We start from the raw sequence: 17445 nt of genomic DNA, 5'->3' as shown, positions 1-17445 counted from the left end.
AAAGCCAACTGAGATTTATTCCTGATTATTATTTGACCATGCTTGTCATTTATGAACATTTTGAAAATCTTGGCTCTCTCTAATTTTCTCCTTCTCTCTTTCTTTCTCTCGGAGAACCTGAGCCCTAGGACCATACGTCGGGACTACCGGGCGTGGTGACGCCTTGCTGTCCCCAGTCCGCCTGGCCTTGCTGCTATTCCAGTTTCAACTGTTCTGCCTGCGGTCATGGAACCCCTACCTGTCCCAGACCTGCTGTTTTCAACTCTTAATGATCGGCTATGAAAAGCCAACTGAGATTTATTCCTGATTATTATTTGACCATGCTTGTCATTTATGGAAATTTTGAAAATCTTGGCTCTCTCTAATTTTATCTTTCTCTCTTTCTTTCTCTCGGAGGACCTGGGCCCTAGGACCATGCGTCGGGACTGCCGCCCGTGGTGACTCCTTGCTGTCCCCAGTCCGCCTGGCCTTGCTGCTATTCCAGTTTCAGCTGTTCTGCCTGCGGTTATGGAACCGCCACCTGTCCCAGACCTGTTGTTTTTCAACTCTTGATGATCGGCTATGAAAAGCCAACTGAAAATTATTCATGATTATTATTTGACCATGCTTGTCACTTATGAACATTTTTGAACATCTTGGCATAGTTCTGTTATAATCTCCACCCGGCACAGCCAGAAGAGGACTGGCCACCCCTCATAGCCTGGTTCCTCTCTAGGTTTCTTCCTAGGTTTTGGCCTTTCTAGGGAGTTTTTCCTAGCCACCGTGCTTCTACACCTGCATTACTAGCTGTTTGGGGTTTTAGGCTGGGTGTCTGTACAGCACTTCGAGATATTAGCTGATGTACGAAGGGCTATATAAAAAAAAAAAAATTGAAAAAATAAATAAAAAAATCAGTTTTTGTACTACTATTGGATAAAAAGTGTCTGCTAAATGATTTATATGATATATTACCTCCATGGGGTTGACTGTGATGGTGAGGGCCGAGTCATCCCAGTCCATCTCATTCTCCTTGCCGCCCTCTGTGTCCCTCATGGTGCGCTGGTGGGCTGACCGGATCCGAAACACGCCCAGGATGATCATGAACACCAGGAAGCTGACACACACCACAATGACGATGGTGGCGGCGCTGGGGACCACTGGGAACAACACACACAGAGTGTGTATTAGGACAAATGTACGCATGCAAGCTCACGCGCACACACACACACAAACTATATTCACTTCTAGGGCTGGGTAAGACTTAAAGTCATAATCTAGTCTCCTTTTCAGCTCATTTATCACATGATTTAACAAAAAGGCACAGTCGAGGTTTTAAAATCACATTTGATACCCCACCTTTTTAGCCTGTCCTTTAATCAATTACTTTACTGTTATTTAGCTCTGTCTTTTAATCAATGTCTTTATATTGTTGTTGTTTGTTTTATGTTCCCATATTTATCCATTTTATTCTTCCTGCTTGTTTTAACTCTCTCTCTTTTACTGTGAAGAGTGTTGTGAATTTAAATTCACTTTAAATAAGCAGGCTGTATCACAACCGGCCGTGATTGGGAGTCCCATAGGGCGGTGCACAATTGGCCCAGCGTCGTCCGGGTTAGGGTTTGGCCGGGGTAGGCCGTCATTGTAAATAAGAAATTGTTCTTAACTGACTTGCCAAGTTAAATTATGGTTAAATAAATATTGATTTGATTTATGATGCATGGATAGAAGAGTTGGCGAGAGCTGTTGGGTTTAATGGGCTGGTTGTTTTTGGAAAGTTCGATTTTTCCCCCCCACACGTTCCACAGGTCACATTTCATTTGCGTACTAAAACTGCATCAGACTACACTGAACAAAAATATAAAACGCAACATGCAACAATTTTACCGAGTTACAGTTCATATAAGGAAATAAATTATTGAAATAAATTCATTAGGCCCTAATCTATGGATTTCACATGACTGGGCAGGGGCGCATCCATAGGCCCACCTATTGGGGAGCCAGGCCCATCCAATCAGAATGACTTATTCTCAACATAAAAAAGAAAAAAATTATAGACAGAAATACTCCTCAGGTTCATTAGCTGTCCGGATGGCTGGTCTCAGGCGATCCCGCAGGTGGAGATTGTCGTGGAAAATTGCAAGATTATGTTATAATGCTTTTATTGCCTTATAATGGTTGTTTTATTCGACAGAATAGAGTATTGTGTGTGTGTTCCACTGAGGATGGGCCTCTATGAGATAGCACTGACTGAGGAGATTTACGATGTCTTTGGGTGATAAAACCTAAAGAGCATTCCAGAGAACATGAGCTAATGGTTCTGTTCTATGCTGTACCAGGGAGAGATGGTTCCCTTTTGGAGTAAGGGGGCCAGACACTGGTCTTTACAATGAAAACTTTTGACACAGCAGTAACTGTCTGCTATGTTTTATAGATATCTTTCATACAAATCTTAACGAGTTCAAACAGGTGCAGTTAATACAGGTAATGAGTGGAGAACAGGAGGGCTTCTTAAAGAAAAACTAACAGGTCTGTGAGAGCCGGAATTCTTCCTGGTTGGTAGGTGATCAAATACTTATGTCATGCAATAAAATGCAAATTAATTACTTAATCATACAATGTGATTTTCTGGATTTTTGTTTTAGATTCCATCTCTCACAGTTGAAGTGTACCTATGATAAAAAATTACAGACCTCTACATGCTTTGTAAGTAGGAAAACCTGCAAAATCGGCAGTGTATCAAATACTTGTTCTCCCCACTGTACGTAAATGCCAACAAAATAACTTTTTGGTCAGTGTGTGTGTTTAAACTATTTAACTGTACTAGAATGCTTAAAAGGCCGCAATTTTTTAAAATATTGGTATTGTTTTTTGGGCAAAGAAAATATCAGATATCGGTATCAGCCAAAAATGTCATATCGGTGCATCCCTAATTCTGAGCATATGCAATGTGTGACTTCAACATAAAATTACTTCTTCACTTATTTTAGGTTTAAGGAAGTGTGTATGTCGCATTCCTTATCATAGAATAATGTATTAAGATCCACCTGCTCGAGACAAAATCAGCGATTGCTATGCCATATTGTGCCGTGAAGAAGTCGAGCTGGATAAATGCTTTTCTAAAGGACCGCCCCTTTGACGTAACATTGCATTGAAGCAATATAAGTCAGTGTAATGATGCAGCCGACCACCAGAGGGACGCAAATGCAAGTTTATTCGACAGAGGACCTTTACATCATGGTCTTAGGAAGGTCTGGATGGCTGATTTATAAAACGGTGGGAAATTAATAAAATAAGTCATGTAAACATACATATTTTTTTAAAGTAATTCTATTGCCCGATTTCGGGTACTGTCAGCTTGAGAAGATGTATATAGTATTTTACTAAACTCAGTTTCCACATTTTTTCTTCTGTGATTCCTTAACCTACCACAGCGGATCAAAGTTGTCCACTTTGACCAAGATGGACATTCTTCAAGTTGTGTGGTAACCTTGATGGGTGGATTTTGATACAATGCCTGCCATTTTGCCAACCCAAATGGTGTCTATATGTGGGGGTATGTGACACAGCCAGGTTTCCACCTGGTACAACTGGAATAGTAACTGCGATTCCCTCAAGTCCATCTCTATGACAATTCAACCAGTCTCCCAGCGTCGGTTACAAGAGAAGCAGCAACTAAATCAGGCTTCCCTGCTCCCTCTCTGTGCCTTGGTCTCTTCCACCAAGTATATCAATTGTATTATAAAATATGAGGACCCCCTCATCAACTGGATATGAGCTCAGATATTTAGTGTGTAGTTTAACTGTTTTTATGCGGTTGTTGATGTTTGTACACTACAATTCAACTCAGCATCTTGGTATTCTGTTTCTGCTAAATGTAATGTACCATTATGTTTATGCCTGTATTCATGTATTTTATATTGTAAAATAAAGAGATTTTCTGATAGAAAAACTGTATGGGGACTTCATCATTGTTAGGTTGAAAGAAGAAGAAAAGGATCTACACATTGTAAAGAATCAAAAGCCACTTTTACACACACACACACGGGTTTGGGTGTAAACCCCTTTTGGTCTTTTGTTGCGCTGTCACATTGTGTGATCATAATGGAGGACCGTTGGACCTGGATCCATTTACTAAGTGTCACAGAGTAGGAGTGCTGATCTATGATCAGTTTTGCCTTTTAAGATCATCATGAATCTGATTATTATAGACATCCTAGATCAGCACTCCAACTTTAAAATGCTTGATAAATAAAGGGCTCTGGTGTAATCTCACAGTCTTGATGGGGTTTTAGTAGGGTATTACGATACATTGGAGCCAGGTTGTGTGATTACTCTTCCTGACTTTAGCATTGTTACGTCAGACTACAATTGGCAAATAACAATGTATATCTCCTCTTAGATTTCGAGTGTCCTCTGCTAACCTTCTCTACTCTTATCTGGTCACGAGTACACAAGTATGTACTGCCCTGTCATGTAGGCTACATGGTTTATTAAGCACTCTCAGCACTGTAGATTGTGCTCAGATTCCTGGCCGTCCAGATGTCGCGGAAGGACCGACGGCACTCAAATGTAATCCCCAAATTAAAAACCAGGCAACCGATAAATATTTAATGTGTGCCCTACTTTTGGTTAATTTACTTAAATCTATGGGAAAAGCTCACCCCGGTCTGACCAAGAGGGATTTATTTATTTATTCCAGAGCAAAACATTTAACAGATTAGCTGTTTGATTACGAGGTCGGGATTAACTTTAACAAGAGATGAGTAAAATAATCTACAGCAAGTATTGTGGGAGGAAATGGGGGATCTGGAATTGTCCAATCTAAGATAGGTGTATCATAGAAATAAAAAGGCAGACTTTTAGTGTTTCTGGTATTCTAAATCTATGGATTACTATTCATTCCAAAGTAATGTCCAGGCCATTTCGGGTTGCCACAAAACCGCATTCACCACGTACAGGGAAAAGGGAGGTTTGGATTAATTAAATAAATACAAAATAAATCTATATTTATTTGAATTCAAGCTGTGTATACCTCAGTGTGGACTGAGACAGACTGTTGGCACAGCACACCCAATTTTGCAGTTTTGATTAAATAGAAGGCTTGTGTAGATTGAGTGCTTATGATACATATAGGCCAGCTAGCCCAAAGAGGCTAATTATGCTAAAGCTAATGCCTAACAAAGTTGATTTACTGTTTAACGGATGCCCCGCCTCACATTAAATCATTTTTTTGTTTTAATTTTTTTAATGATTTATTTGATTCATGTGAATCGATTATTTGAATCTATTTTTGACGAAAGTCAACTCACTTCTCCATTGCAGTAGTTGGGATACTGTTCAATCGCGGTGAATTGAATCATGTGAATCAAACGTTTCATTTGTGAATCACAAAAAGTTATTTTAGGAAAAATGATTGGCTGTAGCCTTCCTTTTTGGTTATGTGACTGCAAAACTTGTTTTGTAGATACTTCAAGTTGACATTGCATCTCAATAGATGTTTGTCAGCCTGCAAAGTAAACACTTCTAAGGTAAGATAAATATGACTAAACAAGAAAATGTGTGTGCTTGCTTCAGCTGTCTAAAAATATATGTATGGTAGTGGGAGATGTGTTAAATGTCAAATTAAAGCTGAATAGAAGCTTAAGCAGTTCGTTATAGTAAGAATAGGTCTGATTACTTTAGTAGACTGCTATATATTTCAGTTAACACATAAATTATGAAAAATAGCAGAACTATGCCTCTGAGAAATTAACTGTGCCTAAAACTCAGCCGGGACAGGCTTTCAATGGTGGTATCCTACTCCTGACACCAATTTAGTTAAGGGGGTACACCCTGACCAGGACTCTGTGGTCCCTGTGACTGTCATTCCAGAACCATTATACCAAAAGGCAAACATGTTGTACTAAGGTTGTTCACTATTTTTACACGTGGTTAAAATTTTACTTAACCTTTTCATATATACCATTTTTATTCACACGCTCGCCTCACTTGCACAGACAGGCTAATGAGTGAGGTTAGCATTAGTGGTTTACCTGAAGCCTGGTGAGCGTTGACCAGGTTGTGTCCGGACAGGTCCACAGAGGCGTGGTGCACTGGGTTGATGAAATTGGGCTGCACCATGGCATTATTAGCATGGTCCATGGGGTTGGCTGTGTGGATCACATTGACCTGGGGGTAGGCACATGCATGCACAAAAAAAAGAGAAAGCGAGAGAGAGAAACAAAGAAAAAGTCCAGAGTTACAGACAGACCACAGAGTCAAAGTGTTAAGAATTACTGAAGCTTTTCCATTATATATATTTTTTGAAACACTGTTACATATTCTTGTTCACTTCACCAATTGTTGTTCATAATTGTTTATGACATAAAAGGGTTAATATCCCTAACACAGTGACTAGGGATTATTTTCCATCAGTCTCTATACTGAAGAAATGACAGTAGTTGCCGTATGGGTGAGGTATAAACAGTAAACGCTCAGTCATACCTCGACCTTGAAGTCGTTGCTGATGTAGCGGCCGTTGAGTTCGGAGCAGAACAGCTTGAACTTCCTGTCAAAGAGAGCCTCTGTGTGCCAGTTCTTGTAGCGAATCAGGTGCAGGACCTGCTCATAGTTGGCCATGGTGTTGACGCCTGGGACATGGAGAGGAGGCTTGTCAAGTACAGATTTAGGGAGGGAAAATGTAGTTAAAGGCAGGTCCGGCACTCATTGTTAGCACAAAGCAGACAGGAGGGTTGATGAAGGATATGTTTTTTATGCATTATGGCGAAAAATGTCTAGCCCAGCCTAGTCTACCATAGCCAAACAGCCTAGTCTAGCTTAGCCTAGCCATCCTAGACCAACCTGTCAGGACGAGACCCAGGTTGGAGGAGGTCATCTCCAGGCCGCGCTGCTGGACCTGGGCCTGGTCTACCTCCAAGGTCTCATGCTCTCCGTCCAGCTCGTCGCCCAGCGCCGTCACCTCACATGTGTCCAGGTTGTGCATGATCTCCTCCGACACTACCGTCTCTTGAACTGAGAAAAGAGGGGGGGGAAGAAGATTGATATATATTTTTTAATCTGTATGTTTGCTGTGTAATTGTATGTATGTGGTAACACTTTCCATGCCAATAAAAGCCCTTTGAATTTTGAGAGAATATTGTCAGTTAAGAAGCTCACATTTTAACAGAGCTATTGGGGCTTGTCACCCAGAATCAGATTAAGCCTTGTCCTAGACTAAAACATACTTTCAATGCACATTCTCCACTGACGGTGCTGGTTACGCTTTATTTTACAGGTGGTATTTACTAAGAAACTATGTGGTAACAATGGATAATAGTAATTTCAAAGAAACCACCTACTTAATATCAGGAAAATAAAAAGGTAACTATGGAGCTTTTCAGTCCAGGACAAGGCTTAATCTGTGTCTGGGAAACCAGCCCATGATGTCCTGTACATTGTTTATCAACCAGAGGTAATGAGAACAGCAGAGCTGATAGGTAACAGCGGTAGTAGACCTCTAAGCCCTGTTTTCCCATATGGCTTGTTTTACACAAGGGCACTTTGTCTCTCTCAATCTCTAGATCGCTCGCCCTCCCTTTCTTGCATTCTCTTTCTCCCCTTTCCACATCTCTCTCAGCCTCCCTCCCTAGTTCATTCTCTCTCGCTCTCCCTCTTCTGTTTCTATTTTTTTCCCTCTTCTCTCTAGCACTCCCTGCCCTGTTCTTTATCAGACCAAATAGATGAACAGATGTCGTGGCTGGTCAAATAACCCCTCCCATAAAGCTTGTGTAGTAAACAACCCCTCCCTTCTCCTCCCTCCCACAGCTCCCTCCACCTCCCTCCCACAGATTGCCACTGGTGGCCTAATCCTCTGTGTGTTATCTACTTGTTTCCACTGGGATATATACCAGGGTCTGGCCAATATCAACCCAATTCAATTCAGCCAGTACAATTAATCCCCGTGCATTGGGGTCTCCTCCAGATTTGCCCTTAAGGACACAAGGGCATCTAAAATGAGCATAAATGTCTGCCTGAACCAATATTTCCGATTGAAAGCAATTGGGATCTGCCCAGTCTCTGCAATTGTAGGGAAGAAGAACCACTGAGTTCAAATGAAATGCCCTGAACCATGATCTTGGCTGTGGTATTTTCTGTGGATGACTCTGTGCTCCTCCAAATGTTTGTGGTGTGTTGTTCGGGGACGTTTTCCCATATGGCTTGTTTTCCCACAAGGGCAGTTTGTCTCTGCTCCCCCTCCCTTTCTTGCATTCTCTTTCTCCTCTTTCCACATCTCTCTCAGCCTCCCTCCTTTTTATTTAATCAATTTTAGAATAAGGCTGTAATGTAAAAAATTGTAAAAAAAAAGTCAAGGTCTGAATACTTTCCGAAGGCACTGTATCTACAGCCAACCTCTGATCTGTAGACCGCCAACGGTCCCTGGGATGATACCAACAGGTCCCTGAGATGGTTGGCTGACTGACAGTTTGTCAGTTCTCAAGAGCTGGTTTTAATTTAAGGGGATACTTCAAAGAAGAGGGACCATAGCTCGCTGGTTGATAAACCTTAAAGGTTTAGAAACATTCCTTAACTGTAAGGTGGTACACGATCTACAGTAAGGGGGTACAATCTACAGAGTGCTTTAAAAAAAAAAAATTGGGCTCCCCCAAGTTATTCAACTTTTTCACATTTTAGTTTGGGTAAAAAAATAAAATTAAAATAAATAAAAATTAGCAAAAGATTTGCTTAATTGAGGAAATCTGTTCCTAACTAAGTATTCACACAAATTTTTTAAAAGACGTGATCTCAATGTATTCGTGGTATGAAATAATTGTTTTCAAAAGAACAATCTCTTTTTGGGCTTACAGTAGTTGTGGTCAATTTACAGTGTACAAATTATAATTATTTTACGTCCCCCCTGACCATTCACTCTGACAAAAATAAGCCCACGGCTGAATCTAGTTGCCTACCCCTGATCTACATTAAGGTGGACCTATTTAAAGTATGGAGGTATGATCTATAGTAGGGTGGTACGTCTTAGTACCTGTGGGGTCGTCCTCTGCCCCCTCTGTGGCCTCTGTGGCCTCTGGCTCGGTTTCAGCCTCAACCTCGCGGGTGATGGTGCTGACAATGCGCAGCTCGGGGAACAGAGTCACGCCCTCAGGGCTCTCAAACTCTGCAGCGCCGCGGGCAAAGTGGTCGATGCCACTCAGGCTGATCTTGGGCTCCTCGGGCTGCAGCACCATCACGTATCCCGCCGCTTCCGGTACCAAGATGCACGTCTCCTCATTGAAGCACCTAGCAAGCCAACGGTTTCAGATTAGGTCCATTTCAGTTGATATTTCCATTTCAGTCTAATATAAGCAGTACATTAGCCATGCAATATGCGAGAAAAATATCCTCTGTCATTCTAAGTGCATGCAAATAGGGCAGGGGACCATTTGATTGTCTATACTGTGAAACTTTAAAACAGTTTGCAGTTCACTTGAAGCAGTCTTTCATTCTTTTCACCTCTATCTTACCATTTTACGTTTCATGTTGAATTGACTTTGGAAAAGGCAGGTACACACTATCCTCCATTTTACCTTTCTATTCAGATTTTTTTGATTAAATTCCCTTTGAATAAATAACCTTTTGAATCTTTATTTGAGTGTAAAGCTGCACCTTTTAAACATGTCAGTGATTTAACCATTTAAATATCATAATCTTTCACTGACACAAAATGTATATTATCATAAAGCATATATTGGTAAGCCTGGCTAAACAGCCAAACTCAGTAGCCATATTGCTATCTAATTGTACCAAGTGGTCTGGCGCACAGACAATGTATTATATCATTCAAGGCTGGTTTCCCGGACACAGATCAAGCCTAGTTCTGGACTAAAAATCATGCTTAATGGAGAATATCTATAAATGTTTTAGTCCAGGGCTAGGCTTAATCTGTGTCTGGGAAACTGGCCCAAAGTGTATATTGGGCCAAAGTGTTTATTGATGGCACGGGACACTCACTTGACGGTGGTGGAGACGCGGAGGTGTCGAATGCCGGGGGTGGGGAACTGGCGTGAGTTCAGGTAGGAGATGTGCTGCATGACCTTGTCGAAAGCCTCAATGTCATCGCCTTCCACGGTCAGCGACGACTGGTTGGGGTTGAACGCCACCTGAGAGAGAAGAGGTGATGGCGGCAGAGTGAGCCCCAACTGTTAATGTTCCATGTTAGTCATGTAGCAGACGCTCTTATCCAGAGCAACTTACAGTCATTCAGTTTAGTAGGGGGAAAAGACACATATCAAAGTCATTGCTAGAAGACTGAAGCCCCTCTTAGGGCTATACTCATGTTCAATGTACTCTCTTTTAGGCCTTAGTCCCATAACTTCAAGCAAGTTGTATTGTTATAAATGTGACTGTATTAGAGGTACACCAAATCCACTGAACTTTGTAGCCCGGTTAAAGGGATAGTTCACTGCTTTGTTTTCGTTTCCCTGGAAGTTTACCAATGCTAACATTTCAGCATTTGTGGCTGAAATCCCATTCAAGTCATGGGAACGATATTAGCATTTTTCACGCATCATGTCCAAATCATCCAAAGTATCAAAAATAGATTGTGAAGCTCACCAAACAGTGCCAGCCACTGTCAGGGAAACTAAAGGCACGGATTGCTGTCATACCTTGTACATAGACTGCTTACATGGTATGTGTAATGTGTAAAAAAAAAAAAAAGTGAACCATCCCTTTAAGGTTAGGAAAGCTGGTCCTAGAGCTGTACATAGGGGAAACTTCACCCCAGAGCCCCTCCAGCCCCCCAGGCTATAGCTAGACCTCTCACCTTGACGGCTGAGGCCACCTCCTCAGGCAGCTGCACATCCAGGCCCTCCTTGCAGGTATACAGGCAGTCGATCACCTTCTTGTTCTCCAGCTTTCCCGACCGGATCATCAGGCCGGCCAGATTCCCCCGGAAAAACTGGGACATGCGAGCGTTGCCGCCTGGACCCAGCGAAGAGCGGAGGAGAAAACACACACACAGTCAGCCAGGCGTATAAATCTGCAGACTGACCTTTTCTGGGCGAGCGGTTTGAAGCATGCCATCTGAATGTGCAGCAAAGGCCGCGTGACTGGCGCTCTCATGCAAGTTAGTATGTGTGCCCTTAAAAGGCCTGAGAATGGATGACGGATGAGCTGATGCAGGCCTCCAGCCAAACATGCACCAATCTGCAGTTTGATGGTGGAAAAAACAATGGATTGGAGGGGGGGGGGGGGGGGGGCATGCTGTCATGGAATCGGTTCAATGTCTTCACTTCAAATGTTATTATCTTACATACATTTTCATACCAATATGTATCCTACAAGGCTATGGTGATTCTTGATATTTAAATATAATTTATGTTTTTCAATATACTTTTGCTACAATCAGTTGTGAGGAAAATCTTAAATGTGACTTACATCCCAGTTAGCACATTTGGTTCCTTGGAAGCTGAGGGAACGTAAGAGTTTGCCTTCCCATTGGTTCTGGGAACGAAGCCATAAGTTTCCTGACGGTAAAACTGGCCTTTTTTTTTTTTTACGCTCTGAGAACGGAAGTAAACATTTTGCCTGTTCTGGGAACATCAGGGGGGTTCTGAGAACGTGACTCTACTATGATTACTATGATTCTCTGAAAGTTTTCCTGGGATGTTTAATTAACACTATGAGAATGGAAATGATAGGTTATTTGAAGGTAATTAAATAACAGAACATTCTCTAAAAAGTTTGTAATGAAATGTAAAGGTTATTTTTCTAACTTTCACTGAATGTTTCAATAAGACTTTTAATAACACTGCTAGCTTAGTTTGGGCTAACTGTTCTGAACTCCAAGCAAAGATAGGACACATGGAAATGAATTTGCTTAGTGCAAACACATTGTTTTATTGCACGCGGTCAGTGAGATTTGAACCTATGAACTTCTGTTTTCTATCCATGGAATTTGTCCACTGTGCCACCAGCATACCATGTTTTCTAAACTCATACAAAGCTGTTAATTTTTGTCTATTCATACAGGCCCTGTTTCAAAGGAAGCAAGCTCTCATTAAGATCAGGTGTGGCCAATTAGTAGCCGCAGCCAACACACCTGAACACATTTAACAAGATAGAGGATAAAGAGTGTTTGGTTGACACAGAGAACAGAATGTACGTTTTTAAACAACATTCTTAGAACTTACAAAGGTTTTCTCTTAGTTTTTAAATGTACACTTTTTTTTACGTTCTCTGAATAATTTAAGAACATGACTTTAAATACAACCATTAGGAAATCTGTTGGGAACCTTATACTGAAGGACTGAAATTCCCACAGAAGAACATTGTTTCTTAACAATCTGAGAATGTTCCCAATATCAAACCAGTTGGAGAACGTTCCTAGAATATTACCAAAATTTAAATTAAATGTTTGAACTTTTTGGAAACGTTCTGTTAAAGTAATGAAAAACCAAGAAAATAACGTTTTTTTGGTCAAGTTCCTTAAATGTGCTGAGAACGTTCCAAAGCCAAGCAACTATCCTGCACCATTCCAAGAAAGTTTGTATGCAATGTCGGCAGTATGTCCAAAATAACCATAGGACAACCATGCTCTCACCAAGCTCTAAGAAACATATGGTTCTCAGATCATTTAGTGCTAGCTGGGATGTATCCTATCAGTTATGATTGTGTATCCTATCAGTTATGGTTGTTAACTAATTTCAATATACTGGTGCATTTCTTGAGGTGAAAATCGTAAGCTCGAGGTGAATATTGTGCAGGGATTTGATGCACCCGTTAGTGCATGAGCATGGGTCTGCTGTGGCTGCGTCACTGCAACGCAAATCTAGCCTCGCCTCTCTCAAGGTCACATTGTCCTGCAGCCAGCAGCAGAATCGCTGTGTCGCAAGCTGTGCATTGTTGTCATCAGATACTTTGGAGCCGCAGCTCCTTACGCAAGGTCATGCACTGAAACGGTAAACATCTCCAAATACTGCATCGGGTAATAGAGAGCACCGTCTGAAGGCGAAATTGAGAGAATACCGCATTGGCTTATGAATAATAGAAATATCAAAGTGATACAAAAAAAAGCCGTCCAGGAATATGTTGCATCCAGTCTTACGCAGACTGTCTCATGCTAGAAATGTAGAGTTAGAGAATCATTCCTCGTGCAGCTAGAATGTGGAAGACATTCTAGTCGGGGGTGATGATGATGATGCCGTTAACAAGATGGACAAATGGCACATATTAAGGAGTAAGGGAAAGACTTGAGCAACCTGTGGAAGGCTCAGAGACTGTCTCATTGTCTTTGTCATGTCCTGGGTTGTCTGTAGAGAGTACAGGAGAGAGTTCAGGGAAAGAGAGCAGGGGGGAGGGGATTGAAAATCAGGAGAGGTTGGTTTGATGTTACACATGAACTCATAGTGCATCATCCTGGTAGCAGGGAAAGAGTTAATACTGTATGTACAGTATATCAGAACAATTACATGTACTTATTTTAGGCATAAACACAAGGAGAACTACTACCATTGTATATCAATGGAAAAAAATTGCAATAAAAAAACTAATTCTCAAACAGAAAGCCTTATTCTAGCATTTCGTCCTTAGTAACTATCAATATAAACTCAAAGATCAATACTGGTATCTTAGCTGATACATGCATTGCCATGTAAGCTAAAGGATGACATCTTAAAACATCCTGATAAGGGATTTATTTTTGTTGTTAAGATAATATCTTTTGTCTGTTTTCATCAACATTCCCGCTGTGTCTTGCCTGGTCCCAGATCTGTTTGAGTTATTATGTCAACTCCAAATGTTTGGTGATAGCACAAACAGATCTGGGACCAGGCTACATTGTGGCTAGTTTACCTTGCCAGCAGGCCCCGATAGTGAGCTGCATGTCAATCTTGGAGGAGTGCAGGGGGTAGTCTTCGGTGACCAGGAAGGGCTCGAAGGTGGCCCCATCTACAAAGAGAGCCACGGAGGGGAACTCCACGTTCAGCACGTAGTGGTGCCACTCTTTGTCACACACCTGGAGTGAGAGAGAGAGGAGAAGGGGCAGGAGGTCAAAATCAACTCTATCTAAATTAGTCTTTCCTCACCTCCTTCTCAACCTTATTGTCCTAGGTCCCTCCAATACAATTTGAGAATGAGGCAAGGTGAGAGGATGCAAGAAATCAATTAAATATTGACTGGGTTGGAGCCTAGTCGAGGCCATGAGCAGGTAGACATGGCAAAGAGCTCATTCTGCATAACCAGCAGCATACCACCCTGCATACCACTGCTGGCTTGCTTCTGAAGCTAAGCCGGGTTGGTCCTGGTCAGGCCCTGGATGGGAGACCAGATGCTGCTGGAAGTGGTGTTGGAGGGCCAGTAGGAGGCACTCTTTCCTCTGGTCTAAACAAAGATCCCAATGCCCCAGGGCAGTGATTGGGGACACTGCTCTGTGTAGGGTGCAGTCTTTTGGATGGGACGTTAAACGGGTGTCCTGACTCTCTGAGGTCATTAAAGATCCCATGGCACTTATCGTAAGAGTAGGGGTGTTAACCCCGGTATCCTGGCTAAATTCCCAATCTGGCCCTCAACCATCACGGTCACCTAATAATCCCCAGTTTACAATTGGCTCATTCATCCCCCTCCTCTCCCCTGTAACTATTCCCCAGGTCGTTGCTGCAAATGAGAACGTGTTCTCAGTCAACTTACCTGGTAAAATAACGGATAAATATAAAAAAAATATATAAAAAATGTTCTACTACCCTGCTCTCATTCTACAGTCCTCATAAACATCTTTGTTATGGCAATGACAAAACTGATTGTGCTAATGGACAAACCATTTGGAATTTTGCTATGATTTTGAGAGGCAGCTGAAAATCATTGGTTGTTGTGGGGTTCTGGGACATTCTCACTAGTAAAATCTGGGACAATAAAGTAACTACTACTACAGTCAAACTGTCTTGAGGTGTGGTGTCGAAAAAGGGGCAGTCTTGGTGTCCTGGTGACCAAGCAGACCATGAAAATAAGTGTTTTAATTAATGCTTTGAAGTGTTATCCTCTGCGATCAAATGCAAACGCATCTTGTTTGATGTATGCATTCGTTTTACCCCAAATTAAATTAAAAGTGTGGTAGCTCACCTGGTCCAGTTTCCAGTGGAACTCAGCTGGTTTGTAGTTCTCCGCCTCTGCGGGGTCCTGACGCAGCAGCAGGATGAGGTGACAGTTATGGACGTAGAGGGAGTAGTGGTGTCTGTTCATTTCTGTGGGATGGGCACCAGATTAGTGTTAAAGGTAGGTTTGCCAAGCTCCGGTAACGTTCCAATATTTCCAAGTTCTCCAAAAATCCCAGATGGAAGATTCACAGAATCAAAATAGAATGAGCTGGAATTCTCTAACCATGATTTCAAGATTTCAAGAATTTTGGTAAAGTTGCCAGAATTTTGGACTGGGAGTATTTTTGGAGTCCTATCACGAGAGGACAAATACTGTCTATTGATGTATGGGGTATCAGACCTGGGTACAAATCATAACCCTAATTATTTTCTTTCACATTCCTAAGCTGTGCTCGATTGAGCTTGCCAGGCACAATGGAATAGTCCCAAAAGTGCAAACCCCATCATACCAGCACTCCAGACAGGCTCAACGGAGTACACATTATGGGGTATGTTTTACAGTGAGTAGAGGGTAGCGTACCGGTCTTGTCCGAGTTACAGAGGATGGTCTCCTTCTCCCTGGCCCCGGGGCCGTGCCTCATCCACACAGAGACGGTGAAGGGCTCCTTCAGGCTGGTGCTCACCACACCCTCGGGCACCTTGATGGCCTGCGTGCCGTTGAACTCAAACACCTGGTCGCTGTCATGCCCATTGTCTGTGGGCAGACCCACCGTCCAGTTGGCAGAGCTGCTTGGTGCAGGCAGTAATTCCACCGTGCCAGCGCTGGCGCCTGAGAGAGACACACACACACACACCGAATGCCAGGTTTAGACACAAATACACAATGCTACAGATAAGAAAAGCGATGACTCGTTTTCCCCAGCTAACAATTACATCATGTCAACAAATCAAATCCACTTTGTTCACTGAGGGTAGTTTTTTTTTGGAATGGACTGCATTACGAGGAATGGATGTTGTTTGGCACATTGCTTGATTAGCAGAGATACATGCTCTGAGCTACAGTATATCATGGTTGTTTTTGTTCTAGGTTTAGGGTTTCTCACCGCATAGCTTGTGCAGGGACTTCTCAGAGTAGGTGTCTCGGTCGCAGCCCTTTCCGATGTGATTGGTCTCCAGCTCGATGTTGGCCTGGATGGAGGTGATTGGCTCCTCGCAGGTCTCCAAGTGCATGCTGGGGAAAAGGGCCAGACTGCCTGTGCCAGGCTCGTACTCAATCCTCTTGTTGAAACCTGAGAAAGAGAGAGATATAGAGGGAGAGAACGTGAAAGAGAGAAGAGAAATGAGCAACATGTTTAGACGCAACATCACAAATAATGGTATAAGACATTTGCAGTCGATACTCTGTTCATTCATTAGGCAGTGATTCTGACACTAGCTAAGAGAGGATAAGCCTGCGGGTTGAATGACCTCTTTCCAATGGTATACTGTAAACTTTAGCCTTACAGACTCCCACACACTAACAGATCCTGAAGCCATTTGAGAGTTACTGATAGAGTAGAGCCTTTGCTACCTTGCCAGCCGGGCTTGCAGGTGGGCTTAATGTTGATCTTGACCAGCACATCTTCTGAGGCGCGGTTCTTCCCACAGTCGTAGGCAGTCACCGTCAGTTTGTACATGCGCTCTTTGCTGTAGTTCAGCTTCTCTGTGTTCTTGATGAAGCCTGAGTAAAGAAAAAAAAAAAAAAAAGAATTGAGCTGATTTGAGCTTTTCATTGATGGAATGCCAACAAGCTACAGGTGCGCAAGGAAAAAGGTAAACAGTGCTAATCAAAGCCCAACTTTTAAAATCAGACACGCAAGGGATTATCATAATACAGAGATTGGCATTTCAAGGTGCAATCCTACACTTCAAAGGCAAAGTGCTAAATAAAAAAAATGACAGACTTACTGTTTGCCGAGATCAATAAAAAAATTGGTCTAGGTCAATAAGAATCGCAGCTCTGATCTATTTTTAAGCCGTTTGTTTTTTGGCAGGCGGCAGGGTTGGGCAGCTACGTCGGGGTCCTTACCGTCCTTGTCAACAGTGAAGGGTACATCTGGGGTGACGATCTCGTAGCTGCAGATCTGGCTAAACTGGAATGAGCAGTCGGCATCCACTGCCTCCACCTTCAGGATGCTGTCATACTTCTTACCCTCGATGACCGTGGCTTTGTAGGACTTCTCCTTGAACACTGGGGAATACTCGTTGATGTCGTTCACTTGGATGTGGACAGTGGCCCTGTTGGGGTCAAAGTTAAACTGGTGACGACAGACTGACCGACCAAAAAGATACATCCATCACACAAGCTTCTGTGAATTACATTAGTCTCTGCTTAGCTAACTAAGTAATCTGTGCAATAATC

General features: G+C 42.4%; 1 protein-coding gene across 4 annotated transcripts in view; it reads right to left on the bottom strand.

The window, feature by feature from the left end:
* Positions 1–17445, bottom strand: part of clstn1 (calsyntenin 1) — a 76968-nt gene that overhangs the window by 8112 nt on the left and 51411 nt on the right. For 2 of the 4 annotated variants that reach the window (XM_071372123.1, XM_071372124.1), the window contains 14 exons: positions 17113–17321; positions 16615–16764; positions 16148–16333; positions 15625–15873; positions 15070–15191; positions 13807–13969; positions 13215–13265; positions 10778–10935; positions 9964–10112; positions 8999–9252; positions 6820–6990; positions 6463–6608; positions 6012–6147; positions 952–1136 (listed from right to left, as the gene is read on the bottom strand). In XM_071372123.1, coding sequence (XP_071228224.1) covers positions 952–1136; positions 6012–6147; positions 6463–6608; positions 6820–6990; positions 8999–9252; positions 9964–10112; positions 10778–10935; positions 13215–13265; positions 13807–13969; positions 15070–15191; positions 15625–15873; positions 16148–16333; positions 16615–16764; positions 17113–17321 — 2329 coding nt within the window. The remainder of the gene's footprint in view (positions 1–951; positions 1137–6011; positions 6148–6462; positions 6609–6819; positions 6991–8998; positions 9253–9963; positions 10113–10777; positions 10936–13214; positions 13266–13806; positions 13970–15069; positions 15192–15624; positions 15874–16147; positions 16334–16614; positions 16765–17112; positions 17322–17445) is intronic. The other 2 variants (XM_071372125.1, XM_071372126.1) reach the window with 1 other exon arrangement.

The sequence above is a fragment of the Salvelinus alpinus genome, chromosome 28 (genome assembly GCF_045679555.1).
Source record: "Salvelinus alpinus chromosome 28, SLU_Salpinus.1, whole genome shotgun sequence".
Classification (NCBI taxonomy): Eukaryota; Metazoa; Chordata; class Actinopteri; order Salmoniformes; family Salmonidae; genus Salvelinus; species Salvelinus alpinus.
The sequence above is the reverse complement of the archived record's forward strand: the minus strand, read 5'-3'. Positions and strand labels throughout refer to the sequence as shown.